A 19,517-nucleotide genomic window follows, 5' to 3' on the forward strand; every position below is an offset into this window, starting at 1 on the left:
AATCATGGAGCATTGTGTGGTTGGCTTTGTTTCTTTGTCTTTGAAAATGAGTCTGCCGAGACGAGCCAGGCTTTGTTGACAGAAGAAGGCAGTGTCGAAATTTCAATTCAATCAGCTGAACCGCAGATGATGTGAAGCCCAGACCGTGGCCTGAGTCTGTGCTTGTGAATCTACTTTTATGTCCGTCATGTGAATGTGGATTTTTAACTCAGAAACGTGGTTGGCGCATCACTTAACATACAGTACATATCTCCACCATTATCCCATTGTAAACTCCCTCTTCTTTGACCAGATGACTTCCGTCTGTTTCCCTCATTCATTTGAGCAGCGCCCCCTTGTGGCAGGGACTGTTTGCAGTATTGCACGAGGAAGGACGATGACATCACACACCGTAGCTGCCACCATACAAATTACTAGCACTTCTGTCGTATTTGTTTCACAGTAAATCACTCGTTCACATAGAAGTACAGCTTCATTATTAACAGTAGACATGTTGCTACGCTGTTAATGTGCACAAAAGACTGGAAACAGTCATATAATGAAGAGATAATAGAATGGTATTGATTTTCTCAATGTCTCACAGCTCGTCCTTAAAGCTGTGGGACAGCTCCTGTTTGAGAGGCTTTGGAAACCACTGTCAATCACACATTGTGTTTCTCCTGCAGGAGAGGATGCTGAGTCAGAGTGGGGTGAACGCAAGGAGTCGAGATGTCTTCGGGCTTCGCTGCCTTCCAGGTATTTATATAATTATTTCCTAGCAACTGTCAGAACAAAACTACTTTCTTGTTTCTTGCCCTCACTGCCAGCAGAGTTCAAATGAAAAGCAAATGATACTTATTTTTTAGTGTACAATCACCTGATTGTATGAATTGTTGTTTTTCGTCACTCTAGAATGAGCCTTTTATCTTTATATCAGGAGAAGGGTCAGCTCTACAGAGGAGACCATGTTTGTACAATAGCCCATGATGGACAAACTAAACATCTTCTGAATGCTTCAGTTAGCATCAAATAAGTTCTCCGACACACTTGGAAGGGTGAGGTGAGGGATATTCAGCTGCAACATGTAGCTTCGCCAGTAAATATTACACACTGATATCTAAAGGATATGTTTTTATGACTAGCTATAAAGCATTTTAGCTTTCAGGGACACAGAAGCTGCTGCTGGTCTACTGCTGCCTTATTTGCAATGTTAATGTCACTGAGGTAAAAATGGACAGGATTTCAAACACCAAATTATAAAACAGACTTACTGGGTGAAGGTAGAAGGGGGTCAACAACTGTGGATCAACTACTGTGTGCTGTGATGTAAAATCAGGAATCATCTCTATGGACTCTTTCACTTTCTGTTGGGGGAAAGGCTTTCTAATGGTGAGATAAAGCCGTTGGGAATGGGATAATATTAAATATTATGGTGCAATAAGTTGGTCATGGTGAATTTCCATTATTGGGATTATCGTACATTGAGAAATGTGTTAATATTTAATTTTAATGACTAATGAAAATATTTAGTGTCGCTAGCCAACATAAAATCCTAGGTATTTAGTTTGAATTGCCACAAAATGGCGTCCACATCTTTCTAGATATTTCAGGACCTCATTAGTATCATATTTTGTAACATTACAACATTTTTCTATAGGTTAATGAATACAAACCAAACGAAGGTAGACAAATAAATATTTTTAAGCCTATATTTTACAATTATTGCAGTAATATTGTGAATTTCAATGCATTTGGTCAGGATAATCATGACATTACATATTTTTCAGATTTTGTAGATTTAAGCAGGTTAATCTTTTGTTATGTGGCTAAAATTCGTTTTATTTTATATCTTTACTGGCAGCCATGATGTCATGATGTGAGAGTGGGCTTCTGTGTCTCAAACCGGTTCTTGTTCACAATGCAGTCAGTGTCAGTACTACCTGATACAACCACACTTCAAAAACCCTGAAATATCACTTAAACTCAGTCAGAAGAGGTCAGGGACAAACATCGTGGACAGAAATGTGTAAATGTTGGTGTTGGTAATTACGTTATTAGCCTTAGCGTTCCCCATTTTGGCATTTTGGATATCGGCAGAGTCTAATAGGGTGCATCCTATTTTACGGCTTCTGAGAAATCCACACATGTTCCCATGCTTAGTGTTTCATATTACTTCAACAATAAGCAGATTGAAGGTGATATTACAAGCCAGCCAAGCAAAGCAAACCTGTAACAGTACTAAATAATATAACAGCTTGCAGTATGAATGTCAATCAACAAGCTGCTGCTGCTGCTGCTGCTGCTTGAGGGTCAGATGAAATATCAAGACTCAGTAACACATGGAAGAAAACTGTGTGCATTGTCCACTGGGTTGAAATGTCCATATTGCACTTGCAGGCACACCTCAACCAGGAATGTCACAGCAGGTGCTCTGGAAATCTAACATGAACTCACTACAGCAGGCTGAGAACCTCAGTGAACAATAAAAAAGCAAAAAGCATCACTAACCCTAACTACTGCGATACCAGTGATGCCTGATTGTTGCAACTCGCAGAACGGTGTCATTAGTGATTGAAGGTGAAGTATTACATAAATTGTAGTTTGTTCATTGGTTGTTTGCTCACAAATGTACATGTGTGTATGCTGCACATGAGGATGTGTGTGTACCCTCTGTATAACTGTTCAACAGGTCAAACTTGGCAGGTGACTTACTGCTGACCACAGCGTGTGCAGTGCCAACTTTGACAGAGTTTGGATAAGAAATGCAAGAAATATGAGTAGAAATCTCTGAAAGAGCCACTTTCTCACTTATTGAACTGCACTAGCTCAGTAAATATTTTATTTAGGATTTTCATTGATGTACAGACAGCAGGGTTTTTACAGGTGCTGAGTGAAAAGTTTGGTTATTAGATGAAGAAATCGTGATAAGTCAGAGAGCTTATAAATGAAAACTGCTCCGTCTGTGACTCTTGCCTGTTTTCATGTGTGACTGTGCCCCTCCCAAACACACAGTCAGTGAGTCAGAGTTGACTACACCACACTATTTTAATGAGCTTTGGCTGGAAAATGACAAATACAAACCATGGACAGAGTGACAAACAGCAACAACGAAGGCAGCCAATAGTATCATAAGTGTCTTTTTTTGTCAAAAGTGGGAATTTTTCATAGTGCATTTACAAAATTAACTTTATGCTTTTATAGACAAACAGTGAGGGCAAAGAAATCATTGGCTACTGTACATGTGACTATAGATGTGTTCTCCCTCTGAAATGAGCAGAGAGACCCTCTGAGTGCAGTCATTCCTCCACCTGATTCTTTTAGAATTTAAAACCATATCACTAGATTTTGACCAGTCTCCGACCAATACCGATACTGAGTATCTTATCATCTCATCCCCAGTATTGGCCAAATGCACTGTATGTTTGCAGGAATAGCATGCAGCAGGCTTCTGCCCCGTTTATATTCTTATTCATCTTCATCCACAATGATAACCTGCAAAGCCAGTCATTGCACCACTGAGGGTGAGGGTTAGGGCAACAGGAAATACGCCTTCACTTACAAACATTGTTCCTTTTACTTGAAGCTTTCATTGTGGTCTACATTTGCTATACTCTGACTCTGACTTATTGATGGACTCTCTCTCTCTCTCTCTCTCTCTCTCTCTCTCTCTCTCTCTCTCTCTCTCTCTCTCTCTCTCTCTCTCTCTCTCTCTCTCTCTCTCTCTCTCTCTCTCTCTCTCTAGCGCCATGCAATGGCCATTGTAGTCGCTCCATCATGATTCTGCATTGATTCCTAATGATTCATAGGAATATAGAAATCTGTTGAAATGAAAACAAGAGAAAACAGGAAATCTTCAGTTTGCTGTTGGTGTCTGTACCTGTTCACTGTCCTGCTTCTCTGAGATGGAGGTAGTGGTGTATAAAAAAACGTGTTGCCCTCTGGCTATGGATGGGTTCACAGCTGCTGTGACAAGATGACCCGAGATCTACGTGGAGTCCCTCATGGGGGTCACACCTTGAAATCACTTTCATTTTTCCTCTGCTATAAAGCTGCCTGCTCCAGACAGCATTTCTCCAGTGAGGCTTACCACAGGGTCAACCCTGTTAACCCAAGATTGAAGAGGATAATCTTCTGGATAGTGTAGAGCTACAGAAAACCACTGCTCCTAAAGCACATGTTATTTATTTTCCCTCTCGTACTCTTGTGTCAGCAACACCCTGCTGGAGCTTTTCATTAGAGCGACAGCAGAGCAGAGCTCCTCCATCTCTAATGCTATAAATCACAAGTCAATCAGTAGAGCAGATAAAGGTGTGTTTTTAGAAGGCGGTTCATGAGGTGTGGATGTTTGTGCAAACTCAACTCCGCCTTTCTCATATTAGACTCTTTTATTTTTTAGTTTATTAAAATGTTTTTAATAGTGCTGTCAGTTATTAACGGCATTAGCGCAAACCCATTTTTTAACAGCATCAATTTTTTTATCGCAAGATTTACGTTCTTTTTGGCCGAGCAAACTTTGTAGTTTTTTTTTCATATGCTGTTGCAACAACTAGTAACGTTAGATAAACTACAGCACCACATTGGATCTAGCTAGACCGGAAACACAACAACAGGCACGCTGCACACACTTGTTTGGGCTTGAGAGCCGGCCAGAGAGTCGTAGGCTAACGTTACGTTTGAGTGGACGGCAGGCGCTGTGTGGTTCTCCGTCTCCAAGCAGGGGCTCTCCGTATCCAACGCAGCCTGGATCATTTCTCCACGCACTCCCCACATCCAAGTCATGATGTCTGCAGTGTTACCAACCAAGCTGGGCGTAGTAAGGAGACCACCGAAGACTGCTAGCTCCTTTAGCTCGAATTAGCTCGTTACGACAACAACACATTAAACCACAGGACTGTGTCTGCGTTGAAGCTCTTTATTCAAACACTGCAGGCTGATACACAGCCTCTCTTATTATTGTGCGGAATAACTCAAAATATGCAGCGTGACAGAGATATTGTCTCAATAAAAAAACATTTGCACAAAGAAAGCAGATCCACTTTTCTATGTTGATAAGAGCATTAAAATGAGAAGAAATAATGGGACACAAAGAAATCAAGGGACATTTAGAATAGATCAAAATGTGCGATTAATTGCGAGTTAACAATGACATTAATGCGATTAGTCGTGATTAAATATTTGAATCGTTTGACAGCACTAGTTTTTAATGTCTTTGACTGTGGATTTCCATTGACCTTTGACTTGCATGCAGTGTGTGCATACACAAAAGCTTCCCACACACACACACACACACACACACACTTCCTTCCTTATTTCATTGAGTTCAGTCTAATTTGTTTTCGTTTTTATCAAATACATTCCAGACTCTGCCGCCTTGACAGCACTCACAGAAATCCTATTCTTAGCTGTTAACGTTTCTCTGTGAAATGTCGACCGTCCGTATTGTTTTCCCTCTGCATTCTCTCACCTTCACCTCCAAAAACACTGTATTCTTTCTCCACAATCTTTCCTGCACGACTATGAGCACAGCTGTCACCTGTATTACATTAAAGGCATAGTTGAGGTATTTTTTTAGTTCAGTGTGGTTGCATAAGGGAACGGACTGAGCGCTGATTTTTGTAAACCATTTCTTTTTGCTGTGATGTCAAATCTCTGATTTTCTTAATGGACTTTGTTGTGGGAGAGTGAGTGATTTGAGAAGGCGCAAACTTTAGTTTGTAATCAGACCGTCTTACATCTTAAGTCTTAAGTCAATGGACTAAAATCAGTCTTTCTCTGTTTGAGTGTCTCTGGTTTCCTGGTGTGTTTTTCAGAATCTTTCTTTAGTTCTTTTTAATGGAGAGCTTCATCTTCAAGGTTGATTAACATTGAGGGTCAGACAGTGTTGGTCTTTCAGTGTCGATTATTAATACAGAATTTAACCAGTTAATGAACAGATTATAATTAGCAGTATAAAGACTCAGAGGAAGAGACTGCAGCGCACCCACAGTAGCACACTTTGTAATTACTAATTAATCGGCAAAAATATCGGCCCCAACAACTGGCCAGGCCGATTATTGGTTCACCCATAATTGACATTATTGGACAGGGAAACTGTTAACTCTGCGTATGCACTCTGCAGTGTTAAGTGTTGTGACAATTTGTGAGGACAAATTCACTTTCAAACACAAAGGAGACACTTGTCAATGTTGGCGTGCTGAGTGAAAGGGCTCACATTGCACCTGTGAACTATCCTCACTCTCCCTCCCTCTCTCCCTCCCTCCCTCTCTCTCTCTCTCTCTCTCTCTCTCTCTCTCTGTCTCTCAAAAGAAACACAAAAGAAGACATGGCAAAATAAATAGGTTTTTGTTGAGGCACCTGTAAAACACAGTGGTTATTTGTTAAATCACTGATGTGATGCTGTTATGGCAGGAACAGCTATCTGAAGGACTGTTAACTACTACCTTAAATGCATGCTGCCTCATGAGCTGCAGAGAATCCAAACTGATGTGTGTCTTCAGATGAGTTTCGGTCAGTTTTGACTGTAGTTTAACGGACATCGCTCAGCATCGAGCGTGTTCTCATGTGACATGAGGACACAGGGACACAGGACCGCAGAAACCGAGCCGGCCCGCGGGAGGGCACGCGGCTCAGCACAGCTCCAGCAGCCATAGGTAGATCATGTACCTTTTCAATATACTCCGCATTCACACACAATGCCGTCAGATCCAGACCCCCATCGGAGCAATTTCACAATCCCCATTCTTCATTGTCTTATATTACTGCAGGATTTAAAAGCTGTCAATCAGCTTTATACCTCGTTGAGTGATAAACAAGGAACTGGAGCATTAATATATCAGTGGAAGTATGACGTTATGTTTGCTTCTACACATTTGTGTGTTCTACACATTTTGATCCTCAGGTGTTAGTTAATCATTATCTATCATTATCACTACCTCTGTGTTTCTAGATTTGACCTAGATTCACCTTTTCTGGTCTCAAATATAAACTGTAAGGGATAAAGGATGGTATATATCTGTTATTATGGTAACAACCTCAACTTGTTTTTATAATGATTATTGGAGTTTAACTGATTTTTTATTTCTACATAAAAGCTATGCAGCCATGCAGCCACATATTACATTTTAATATCAGTCCAGTTAATGTCAGTCCACGCCCACATCCTTGCTCCATGTGAGACTTTGCTTCTCAAATAAAGATAAGACCGTCTGTGCAGTAAAACTATGTACAATGTGCCAAGTGACTTGATCTACAGGTTTATTTTTAACCTTATTTTAGTGAAGCTATCTCACCATTTCATTCTGACAAGCTCTCGGCACTGTAGTATGAATCAGTGTCTGAGGTAACTGGCTCTAATGGTTTTTATGGCTCTGACAGAGGTTGTGCAGTGTTGCATCATTGCTCACAATAGCTATTGCAACGATATCTTGAGAATTTGTTTCCTTGCCTTTCCCAACTGGAAACTGACGTCTGTCAACCGCTCGCTCTGCAGCGTCAAAGTGCTTGGAGAAGATCACAGTTTTTACGACGTTACAGCACAGAGCGGTGAAGTTGTTAACCCACTGCTGCCTCCAGTCAGTTCAAATGTGTTCGCTTGTGACGATGGTGTTTGGATTTACCTCAGTGACACAAACCTACCAAAGAAGGCAGCTTTTATGTCCCTGTGAGTTAGAAGAAGAAGCCAGTGGAGTATTATCGCTTTAATCACTGTGAAGGGAACTAAAAGTCACTGTTAGCACAGCACACTGTTAACACCCTACATGAAGCTTTACAGGGAGAGAAAATGTGTTTTCTTTAATTAGGAGAACTATCCCTTAAACACTGTCATCGGTCCAGTTGACTCATGCTGGGCTGAGGCAGCTGATTTCTACACTCACAGTGAGAATATAAATATGAGTCAGTATGTTTTCCTCTTCCTCTTAAATCTACAGACTGCAAGATTGTTTTGGACACTGTTGAACCCTGGGATGACATTAAAATGATGCATGTGATTGTCCTTTAAGAGACATGTTCTCCACAAGGGTTCACTTGTGTTCACAGTCTCAAGCAATTTTAAGTATCTCTCTAGCGAGATAATGTGTGGTTAGCTTTTTTTAAAATTATAAGTAAAGCTTTGGGTTTTTTTCTTACTTAATGATAGGGCGTGCGCTAAGATTTTAACTCCACTTGTGCAATCAGAAAATGATAGTGTTTGAAGCAGAGGCTCCTCCTCCTCTTTATGTCCCAACATAAACAAGTGTTTGATGTTTAGTAAAAGGCATATCGCTGAAACATTCATTAGGGTAAGACTATTCTGTGCTACTTCCCTCTCTGTGTGTGCAACAGAAAATAATGTTATACCTCGTCCTAGAGGAAGCAACAATCGTGCTCTTTCTGAAATAAAATAAAACCATTTTGCAATTTGGCCAAAAAATGTTATGGATAAAAATGTTCTCCACTCTATCCTATCCTGTCCTCTGTTGCCATGGTAACATACATCATCACAACAAAGGCTTTGTATTCCTGCTCGAGGCTTTAATTAATGTGTTGTCTCAAGGCTGTGTGTGTACATGTCTGTTAATATACGTGTGTGTGTGTGTATGTACAGTAATTCCATTGTTGTTTTTGACTTCATTGGCATTAATAAATTAAAAAAAAACAACAACGACTGAGTGAGAACAATAAGCAGTTGCTGCTAAGCTAGCTGCAAGGCTAGGATAACCATTGTTTGTAAATGTAAGAGAGTGAGTTAGTGACAGTGTCTCTGACAGGGCGAGCGCTTTCATCAACTGAATAAGAGGTGACGTCATGTGTGGTTGTGTGATGGACTGTCTACCCTTCCCTTCTCGTGTTTCATTTTTGTGGGTACTGCGGCAGCCCTAGAGCACACGCGCTCTTTCTGAGCTGCCCTGTGATTGGTCCAAGCTTCCCATGATGCTACTGATTTAGTTGGAAGGCTATTACCAGAATCAAGAGTAGGTGCAGAAGTGTCCTTTCACTCTCAGATCCTTTTAAATTTCATGATGTTGAAAGGTTATTAGGGAATTATTGATCAATAATGCCAATCAAGTCCTACCTAGTGTACCTTTTTAATACAATTTTTAAAGCTGAACAGATTTAAAACACATAATTAACTAGTATTCAAGAGCATAACGGCTGCATATTTGTAACATTTTCCAGTTGGAAGGTCAGGATTCAATCCCTGGCTCCTCTTGTCTATTTGCCAATGTTGAGCAAGAAATTGAACCTGAAATGGTGACTGCACTGCAGCATGTGAATGGGTATGAATGATGTGTAGTTGGAAATGTGCTGCACTATAGAGGATAGAGTAAATAGTGGGGTATTGTTTACTTTTTTGTGACATGGATGGTAAACTGATACTTTGAAAAAGATGATACTGCTTAAATGTTGTCTCAACTGTTAATTTTTTTTCCCACGTATAAATGTCAACAATATTAACATTGTGAATCAATCCAAACTGAAGTACAACATTTTAAAGAAAGTAACAGTTTTCTAATACATTTGTTGAAAACGGCCTTCAAACTGAAATGGTTAACACGTTTCAAATCAAATTCACACAGCCTATGTGAGCTAACAGGAGCAGCCAACGAGATGCATTCAAAGACCCTGGTAAATTTAATCTCTTCTGCAGGATCTACACAGTGTTGAGCTTTCAGGAGTGGCTTCAAGATGCATTCAAGAACCCTTGTAAATTTCATCACTTCTGCAAACTAAATGCTTGATGCTGCTGCTGCCACCTTGTGGTAATGGGTGCATCACAAATTGGGTCATCATTGGAGTAGAATGATTTGTTTTTATAAATACAATCGTTGTTTTGTATGATTTGAATATGTCACAGTAACTGATTTTATAATTGATTAATCAAATAATCATGTCCATCCCTAGTCTAGTTGCCACCTTCCCCAGCCAGTACCCAATCCTACAGATGTGGATACAGACCTTTCTAAAACCAAATAGTTGCAGTCTACTGTAATTCAAACCAAGCAGAGTAACTTCATCCTTAAATGTGCTGCTGTCTTTATTGTCCTCCTTCCTCCCACCTGTTTACATCAGCTTGTGGACTTGAAACAATAGGCAACAACTGTCATACTTTATTTTAGGGCTGTTTTTTTCTACACCCACTCCCTGCAGCCTACTCTCTGTGCCTGTTGTTTTTCTGTCCATATACACTTCCTGTCATTTATCTTCACCGGAAGACTGCTCCCCCTGCATACACACTTAAGTTATGCAAGTTTTACACAGATGAGAGGTCAAAAAGTGTTATTATGGGACACACTCAAAACAAAAGCCCCTGTCCTGACGTACACAAGCCATAAATTCCTTCCTGTAACCTCTGTACTACATCTTCTTTGTGTCCTCACTAGGCGAGTGTGTACTTCAGAGAGCTGTTATGGTGAGGAAGAAGTTGACTGCCAGGGAAGGAAGAGGTTGGCTGTCTGGGACCCTCTTCTGTACGCATTTCAGAGTGGCCTTCGTGCCACAGGACAGTCCCAAACCTGATGTGAGTGAATACGTACTCTGCTGTCACAGTTAAAATGTTCCACGAGCTGTGAGATGTACTATACTACTTCATTTTATTCATTTCCTCTTGTACAACATAGAATTACGTCTATTTATAATGTGCATACATTCAGAATTTAAGAAGTGACGACTTGTAAGTGTATTTATCTGTTAAAAATGTTGCATGATGCAGGACAATGCAGACCCGGTGCTTTTAGGAGATCATGATGTGGCTTTGGCTTCCATAGACAAGGTTGTGGTCGGTAAGTAGAACCATGTGCCCGCGTTTTCACTCACAACCAATAAAAAAAGAAGTGTTTAAATATGTGCTACGGCTCAAGAGTTACTAACTCGAGCTCCTTGTTTAAGTTCAGTCACAGAGTTGTGGACAGTACGTCAGGGTGGAAATCTTGACTTTTCCTGGTTTTAAAGGCTGTTGCATTGATCATCATCATATTAAGGGAAATGCTGTGGTTATAGGAGATATTGCATAGGAGCAATACTGTAATATTTCCAAAGTAATAAGCCCATTTTGTTTATACAGCCCAACATCACAGTTTGCCTTGAAGTGACACCCTGTATCCTTAGACCTTCACATCGAGTGAGGACAAACTGCACCATGCATTATGTGTCACATGTAAAGAAACAAGTGGAGCAGATTACAAAAACATCATTTTTACAAAGAGTAAAAACATATAAAGAAGAAATGTAAAATGACCAGGCAATAATGAGAATTGCTATAACTACCATCAGTGGGATAATCAAAGTGGACAATTATCATATTATAAAGTTGAAATTAGTATTCTTCCTTTTGTCCCACACACATTTTTTTTTTCCATTACTATACTGTAACTAGAAGAATGAGATTGTATTACCATCTTAAATTATTACCACATATTGTTGCTGTGCTGTAATGTAAAGTGTTAGCTGAGATTCATGGTGGAGTGGCTCAGTGGTTAAAACTAAATGTACAGTTTACTGTATATGGGACCAAAATACTATAAAATAATCCAGTATAAGCTATGACGCTGGGACATTTACAGTGTCATAGCAGCAAAGACAGTAAAGACAGTAAAGGTGAAGGAAATAGATCGTTTTTAACATCTATAAATTTACACTATAGAAAGATTTTGACTATTAAGACTTTTAAAGAAGAAGAATAAATAATACATTAAGTGACCAGATTATATAGAGTATGAGCTTAATATTCACAGTATAAACCAGAATTACATCCATTTTAAGATTTTTCTGTGTATGTTATTAAAACCTTTGTCCATTGTGTTGCAGTGGGACCTAATAGAACGAAGCTTGTGACCCCAAACTCCTCCCTGAAGTTCACACCAGAGGAGCTGGTGCTTTACTGTCGGGACATGCGAGTCATCTGCTTCCTGTTTGACCGCCTCACTCCTGATGCTCAGGTCATAGAGGTACGTTTCTGTCAGGAATGAAAGTCTTTTCATTTCATGCCTTACACGTGTAGGATCTCTGCTGATTCCCTCAGTCAACTCAATTCCAGATTCAGTCGGTTCATTTAAAATATTTCAGTTTCCATATCAGTTTTCCTTGTATATGAAAAAGATTTATGCTAAAAAAACTGACCTCAAAATAGTTGCATCAGTGCACTTTTTATTTAAAATCCTCTACAGTACAATTGTAGATGATAATTCTAAACATCCATCCATCAGTTGTGCATCAGCTGTTTCAAATGAATGAATGAATGAAGTTGCTGTGAGTGCAGCTCGGCCAGCATCAATGTCCTCTTTGCTCATGGGAAGAAAACAAGCTTGATGTTATGTTGATGTGTTGATGTTAAAAGGGAGGACAGAAACAAAGTCAACTGTCCTCCTACACAGACAATTATGACATCTGTGGTTCTTCATCATAGATGCCAAAGTAATGACAAGTCTGTGGAATAAGCAGCTTAACAGTCACAGTCAAGACCAACGCGGTCAAGTTTGTGTGATTTCGTCTCATGACATTTGTGCACACGGAACAGGAAATGACATATATTCTATGATTGATCCAAGGATTTTATGAATCGCTATCGGATCTTCTATGTCATTTTTTGTTTTAGATGTTTTTAACCTGAGATGTGCTAGATATTTTCTTGTGTGTGTGTGTTTGTGTGTTGGCTTAGATTCAAGGCTCTGGTTACTGTCATTCTGTACATCAGCTATTTCAGAGTCTTAAAGACTGATGCTAAGAGAAGCTGATCTGTGCCATAGAGCACTGATCTGATGGTGAAAGCTGATGACCTTTGTCATGTTGATGTTTCCCTCCTCAGATAACTTATACCATCGCCAAGACCTACCAGCCTCTCAAACCAGGCTCAGTTTTATCTTTCCAGAATGCTGCACTCGGGAGTGTAGGTGAGTACATGAATGTCTCTATCAACCACTTCCTGCTGGCCTGACACTGATACAGACCATTATCACTGTGACAGTCTGTTTAGCAGACTTTTTCCCCCCATGTGGCACAAATCAGATGTGACCCTTGACAGTGTGAACATGAAAGTGCACATGGATTCAGGTATCATCAGTGCAGATTCATGGATGGCACTGAGATAGGCAACTAACTATTATTTTCATAATTGATTCATCTGTTGATTATTTTCTCAATTAATCGATTAATCGTTTGGGGTTCAGAATATCAGAAAACTTAAAAAATGTTGATCGGTGTTCATCAAACCTGGAAATGATGATGTTCTCAAATGTCTTGTTTTGTCCACAAACCAGAATGATTCACTTTTAATGATTTCTTTGTTATCCAGAGCAAAGAAATGAAGAAAATATGCACATTTAAGAAGCTTAAACAATCGGAAATCTTGCTTTAATCATGAAAAAAGCATCAAACCGATTCATCAATTATCAAAATAGTTGCCGATTGATTTAGTAATTGATTAATAATCGATGAATCGATGAATCGTTTCAGCTCTAATCGAAACCTCCGGTGAAAACGCAGACATACAGACATTTATACTAGCAAGTAGCAACATACCAGAGTGACCTCAAAAAACCTCCTATTCATTTTACTTTAGCAATGTTTCTGTCTGTGAGTGATATGAAAATGACTCACAGCTACTGGAGTTCATGGACTGTCTATCATTCTGTTTACTGCTGTGCATATTTCACTGTTTATATGAATATTCATGGGAATAACAGCTCAGTGAAAGTGAGAAGCTAATGCCCACGTGAATCTGGAGCACAGATTAACCCCAGGTTGTCTCCTGGTGTCTTCTGTTTTGTCACGTTCCACATGCAGATACAGAATGTACCCAGATCTGCTTTCACTGCTGGTCATTTCCTCATAGACTTCAACTTTGTTTCGTCTATTTTTGTTTCTGTTTGTTTCCCCTTTCTGCCCTTCTCCTCCTTCTCCTCCTCCTCCTTCTCCTCCTCCTCCTCCTCCTCCTCCTCCTTCTTCTTCTGCTGCATACTTCAGTGTCTTTTGCTACTAGTGGAGAATATTAAACAGGAAACCTCATGGTTTCCGTAGAGACCATAATAACATACATCCTCTGTGGCTGACACTTCATTCTCTTCTGTGGTGACGCAATGAAAATATTGTCTTTGAAACCAAGTCCAGATGTGAAGAAATATCTGAGTGGTTTGAAATAGAGGCTCAGTGAGAGCTTCAATGGCTGATGTTACTAATGATTGGAAAGATTATTGTGGGACAGATTGGGATTTGGCAGATATCGGATTTTAGGAATGCGACTCGACAAACAAGACACACTAACTGCTCACTTAATAAACCTATGAATATAGGGAAATATGAGCCTGGCTGCACTATACAGTACAGAATCGCCTCTATTACAACATACCATAACTAGCCAGCTGTCCATAAATTCAAATATGTTCATAGAGATAACAGCAAATCCTCAGTTGAAAGAGTTGAAAGCTAGCTTGTTTTATTACAAAAAGCATCCAAACAATATTTGCACTTTATCTTATAAGATACATGATTTTCTGCATCTAAAAAAACGGATTCACTCACAACTGATGTGTTTGAATCACTGTCCTCCTCCAGAAATGAAGCAGTTTCTAAGCAACCGTCGCCGAGACACCCACATGAACTGGTTTGAGTCGACCTCTGACTGGGAGCAGGAGCTGGAGAGGTGTGGAGCCAGTGGCTGGAGGGTCAGCTCAGTCAATGACCGCTTTGAGATGTCCACAAGGTAAAGTCATGCCAAAGGCCAACGATACCCAAACATGCAGCCACGTGAGGAAATAAGTGAGAAAATAAGTACACGTGGCAGCTTCTCATCTGAAGCTGATGCCAGAGCCAGCAGCTCAAATTGCATATTTTCAGAAAACTTCCTCACTCACTTGTTCGTTACTCTCTCAGACATGCAGAGTGGACACATACAGCAACAGTCCTCGCTTTTCCATTGGCTTTCATGTGAAGCAACTGAAACAAACCATGCCAATTTTGTGTCCTTGCAAAATGAGTGTGATTCATGCCACTTGTTTTGCCTGGTGCAGAATTTATTTCTACTTACATCTTTGCTTTGAACTTATCTGAGAAAATTAGAAAGGTTTCACATTTCAGGTAAAACCCAGTGTTGCTAACTACTTTTAATAGAAAGTATCTAAAGCCAACTGTATTTCCATGTAAACTGATTAGAGCTGCAACTAACGTTTATTTTCATAATCGATTAATCTGTCGATCACTTTTTCGATTAATCGATTAAACGTTTGGTGTTCAGAATATCAGAAAACCTTAAAAAAATGTTGATCGGTGTTCGTCAAACCTGGTAATGATGATGTTCTCAAATGTCTTGTTTTGTCCACAAACCAAAATGATTCACTTTAAATGATTTCTTTGTTATGCAGAGCAAAGAAATTAAGAAAATACTCACATTTAAGAAGCTTAAATAATCTCAAATCTTGTTTGAATCATGAAAAAAGCATCAAACCGATTAATCGATTATCAAAATAGTTGCTGATTAATTTAATAATCGATTAATCGTTTCAGCTCTAAAACTGGTAGATCAGAGGGAAAGTTAACCCTTCTGTGAGCATCGTGTCGTCTCTGACAGATCTGGTAGGCGTACTTCTCATCACCGTGACGTCAGGTTCTCAGTGACTTATTCCTAAACAGTTGAAGAAGATATTGAAAGTGAAAGTTTTCTTGGAATTCTTTTTTTAATATTGACAATACTAAAGCCATAAAATCCAGGCAGCCTCATTATTGTCATAAAAGCAGCATAGTGCCTTCCTTGTGTGTTTTGTGTGTGTATTTGTGCATGTGTAATTAATCTCATGTCCTCAGTGCATTCAGACATGGGAGTGAAGAAGGAAAAGAAGTGTTGAAGATGAAGAGTGAAACTGAATTTTAAAATAATAGGGTGGAGAAAAAAAGACCAATCTTCACAGACACTATTTTACTTGGTTGGTCCGCACATGTTCAGCTGCACCGTTCTTGTCTGTGACTCACAGTGCTTCTGCCTCCCTCGCTGTGTCTAAATGTAGGACTGTGAATGATGGTGAAGGAAATGTGATTTATAGTGTCACATGTTACATGGCCAATGTCGCTCTACGACATCTGTCTTGTCAATTAATCTGAGGATTCCCTTTTCTTGTCAGTCTGCCAAGGTTCATCGTGGTTCCACAGAAAGTTTTAGACACAGAGCTGAAAAAAAGCTTTTCCCACTTCAATGAAGGACGCATCCCTGTGAGTAACACACATGTTTTCTATGTCACAGCAGATGAAGCTGCCATTGAACAAACCATATTTGCGTCTTTTTGGCACAAAAGATTGTCCAAATGTTTACTTGTCCTTCCTGTGACGCCATTTAAGAAAAAAGAGGCTGACACTGTGTGTTTGTGGGTTGTGTTGCAGCGGTGGTGTTGGCGTCATCCCCGAGGCAGTGATCTACTGAGAACGGCCAGTTTCCAGAACAACATTTATCATGAGAAGGATGACATCAGGTGTGTGTGTGTGTGTGTGCGTGTATATATACATATATATATGTTTTTATATATATATATATATATATATATATGTGTGTATATATATATATATGTGTGTATATATATATATATATGTATATATACATATATATATATATATATATGTATATATACATATATACTTTTATACATATATAAACTTTTTTGGATGTTCAAATGACAACGTGATGATGAAAAACAACAAATAATCTCAGAAATTTAAAAAATAATCCCCCACCCCACCTTTAAGTGACTTTTAAAAAAATTGATTTAGTCAATTCCATCTATGCTGTTGCTACGTGTGAAGGACTCCAAGCTAGAAATGATGGAAAAGCCTTCAACAATCCTGGGAGAAACTTAGGGATGGGCATTCCGTGCAAAAACGCTGTTGTTGAAAGTTGAAAAATCAGTTCCTGAGCCAGAGGCAGTGGTTGATTTCAGCACAGGCCGAGGCAACGCTACTCTGTGTCGGGCACTGTGAGCAGCAGCACCGTGGGGCTGTTCACCTCCGACATTGTCACTGCCAAACCCCATTATTAAATTCTAAATTACACATTTCTTGCCTCAATTGTTTTAAAACTGCATTCCTCAACACAGAAAATGTTTTATTTCAAGTTCTGAACCGGCGTCTGAATTTAACAGGACATGCTGAGGCAACGCTGCACTGTGTTGCGCTGTTCACCTCCGACATCGGCTCCGCCAAACTATAAATCTGTTTATCGCGATACATAAACCACACTTTTGTCACAGTTGGAGGGTTTGACTCTTTGTGTCGGGTGGAGCAGGCAGCAGCTCACACAAACACTGCAGCGTGTTCACAACAGTGTATGATAAGCATGGTTTAGTTGATACTGACAACGCTTCCTCTATGCGACTTGTTTGCATTTGAGTGCGGAGATTCAAATCATTTTATCAAGATGTTGTGATAAAGAGTGCAAGACTTTGTTTGCACAGTTCGCTTCCTCATTAAACCTGTCTGTCTGTCACTGATTGTTTGCATTGTCCTTGTTACACAACAGCTATTGTATTCATTTTAGGTGTTTACTAGATTGTGTTAATTTGGTTTGAGAGCAATCTGTCACAGAAATGTCAGTGAAAGGTTCTGGTTTTGGTTCTTGTATGTACGCTATTACTATTTTACCTCATAAATGTTTGTAGTACTTGTTGTAATGTGCATTAGTGCAAATAGAGGGGAAAAACTTATATAAAAACAGTGTATATATATATGTATATATATATATATATATGTATATGTTGGCATCGGCTGTAGAAAAACCCACCGACCTCTCGTCAGTACAGATACCTTATCATGATATGACCATATCCAAACTATAACACGCTATCTTGTCTCATGTCACAATATTGATATAACATTTATATGTAGCCCAGCCCTAGCTGTGAGTATAAACTTACTTAAATATGACATTTGTCATGTAAAGCTTTATGGGAACCGCTTTATTATAAAGTCTTGTTCATGTTCGTGTGGATAATCTTTCTCTGCAGAAACCTGGAGATGATCCTGTTTGGTTGCCAGTCTTCTTTGTGTGTGGTGGTGGAGCTGGGCGAGGAGCTGCCGTCACCTGCTGACATCCAGCTCGCACACAGCCGCCTGCGGGCCCTCTGTCTAGGAGGTGGGATAAAAGAGATGAACTCGCTAACACACACACACACACAGAGAAGCAAGTATGGACATACCGTACAGTGCAGTCAGCTGGAGCGTAGGCTTTGTGAAGAATCTAAATCTAAAGCCTGATTTATACTCCATTGTGCAAACCTTTGGTTATTATCGCTTAGCAAAACGTGAAGAATTGCGATACGTTGCTGAATTATGCTTCAGCCAAACGTTCTGCTTGTCTCCATAGTAACCACACACATCCTCATTCAGTGACCTTACGTCTTCTTACCATGAGTAAAATCCATAAACGTAATAAAATAACATTTAGTTAACAGCCTGTTTTAATCATTAGTCATATCAGTGGATCTTGGTTTCTTCTCTCCCTCTTTCTGTTATTATATCTGTAATGTGAGGGGTTCCATGTGGATGGAGATATTTCCTGAAATTAGAGCTGAAACAATGAATCGATTAATAAATTAATTGACAACTATGTTGATAATCGATTAATCTTTATTCATGATTAAAACAAGATTTCCAATTTGTATAAGCTTCTTAAATGTGAGTATTTTTCTTCATTTCCTTGCTCTGGATAACAAAGAATTTCCAGGTTCCATTTTTTAAGGATTTTGATATTTTATGGACCAAACGATTCATCGAGAAAATAATCGATTCATCGATTATAAAATCGTTAGTTGCAGCTCTACCTGAAATGATAGACTGGTTTTGATTAAGTGTCATCAAAACCACTTCTGCACCCATATCTAACACTATTGTGTGAGTTTAAAGGTTATATAAAAGTGTGTGGTGTTTTTAAAATTGTCATTTGTAATGATCCTTTTTTTAAAGAAAACCTTTTTTCTACATTTGACTGTTTTTCAAAAGTCTGTTATTACGTCACGTCTTTAAAGTCGTGAGTTATAAAGTGGTCACAGCACAGTTTAGAGCCGCCTTTAAGAGACTGTTCTGTTGTTTCTGTCATGAAGGCTCACACAACACATTCCACAGAACTCTGGGAGTGAAATCTCTCTCTCTCACTCTCTCTCACTCTCTGGAAAATGTGTAAAAGTTCTTTATTGTCCTGGTTCACATGTATGTGAGCGTTGTGTCTGTTGTGGGTCAAATATGTGAGCATTGTGTCTGTTGTGGGTTAAATATGTGAGCGTTGTGTCTGTTGTGGGTCAAATATGTGAGTGTTGTGTCTGTTGTGGGTCAAATATGTGAGCGTTGTGTCTGTTGTGGGTTAAATATGTGAGCGTTGTGTCTGTTGTGGGTTAAATATGTGAGCGTTGTGTCTGTTGTGGGTTAAATATGTGAGTGTTGTGTCTGTTGTGGGTCAAATATGTGAGCGTTGTGTCTGTTGTGGGTCAAATATGTGAGCGTTGTGTCTGTTGTGGGTCAAATATGTGAGTGTTGTGTCTGTTGTGGGTCAAATATGTGAGCGTTGTGTCTGTTGTGGGTCCAATATGTGAGTG

The 19,517-nt window shown here is 39.4% G+C and overlaps 1 protein-coding gene across 1 annotated transcript in view; it reads left to right on the forward strand.

Annotated features, from left to right (window-relative positions):
* The window catches only part of mtmr11 (myotubularin related protein 11), a 43,583-nt gene that overhangs the window by 11,415 nt on the left and 12,651 nt on the right, over positions 1 to 19,517 (forward strand). The window contains exons 2-10 of the mRNA XM_058647678.1: positions 666 to 735; positions 10,341 to 10,477; positions 10,670 to 10,739; positions 11,764 to 11,903; positions 12,761 to 12,845; positions 14,506 to 14,653; positions 16,065 to 16,152; positions 16,321 to 16,409; positions 17,934 to 18,061. Coding sequence (XP_058503661.1) covers positions 666 to 735; positions 10,341 to 10,477; positions 10,670 to 10,739; positions 11,764 to 11,903; positions 12,761 to 12,845; positions 14,506 to 14,653; positions 16,065 to 16,152; positions 16,321 to 16,409; positions 17,934 to 18,061 — 955 coding nt within the window. The remainder of the gene's footprint in view (positions 1 to 665; positions 736 to 10,340; positions 10,478 to 10,669; positions 10,740 to 11,763; positions 11,904 to 12,760; positions 12,846 to 14,505; positions 14,654 to 16,064; positions 16,153 to 16,320; positions 16,410 to 17,933; positions 18,062 to 19,517) is intronic.

This window comes from Solea solea, chromosome 13, assembly GCF_958295425.1.
Source record: "Solea solea chromosome 13, fSolSol10.1, whole genome shotgun sequence".
In the NCBI taxonomy this organism is placed as follows: Eukaryota; Metazoa; Chordata; class Actinopteri; order Pleuronectiformes; family Soleidae; genus Solea; species Solea solea.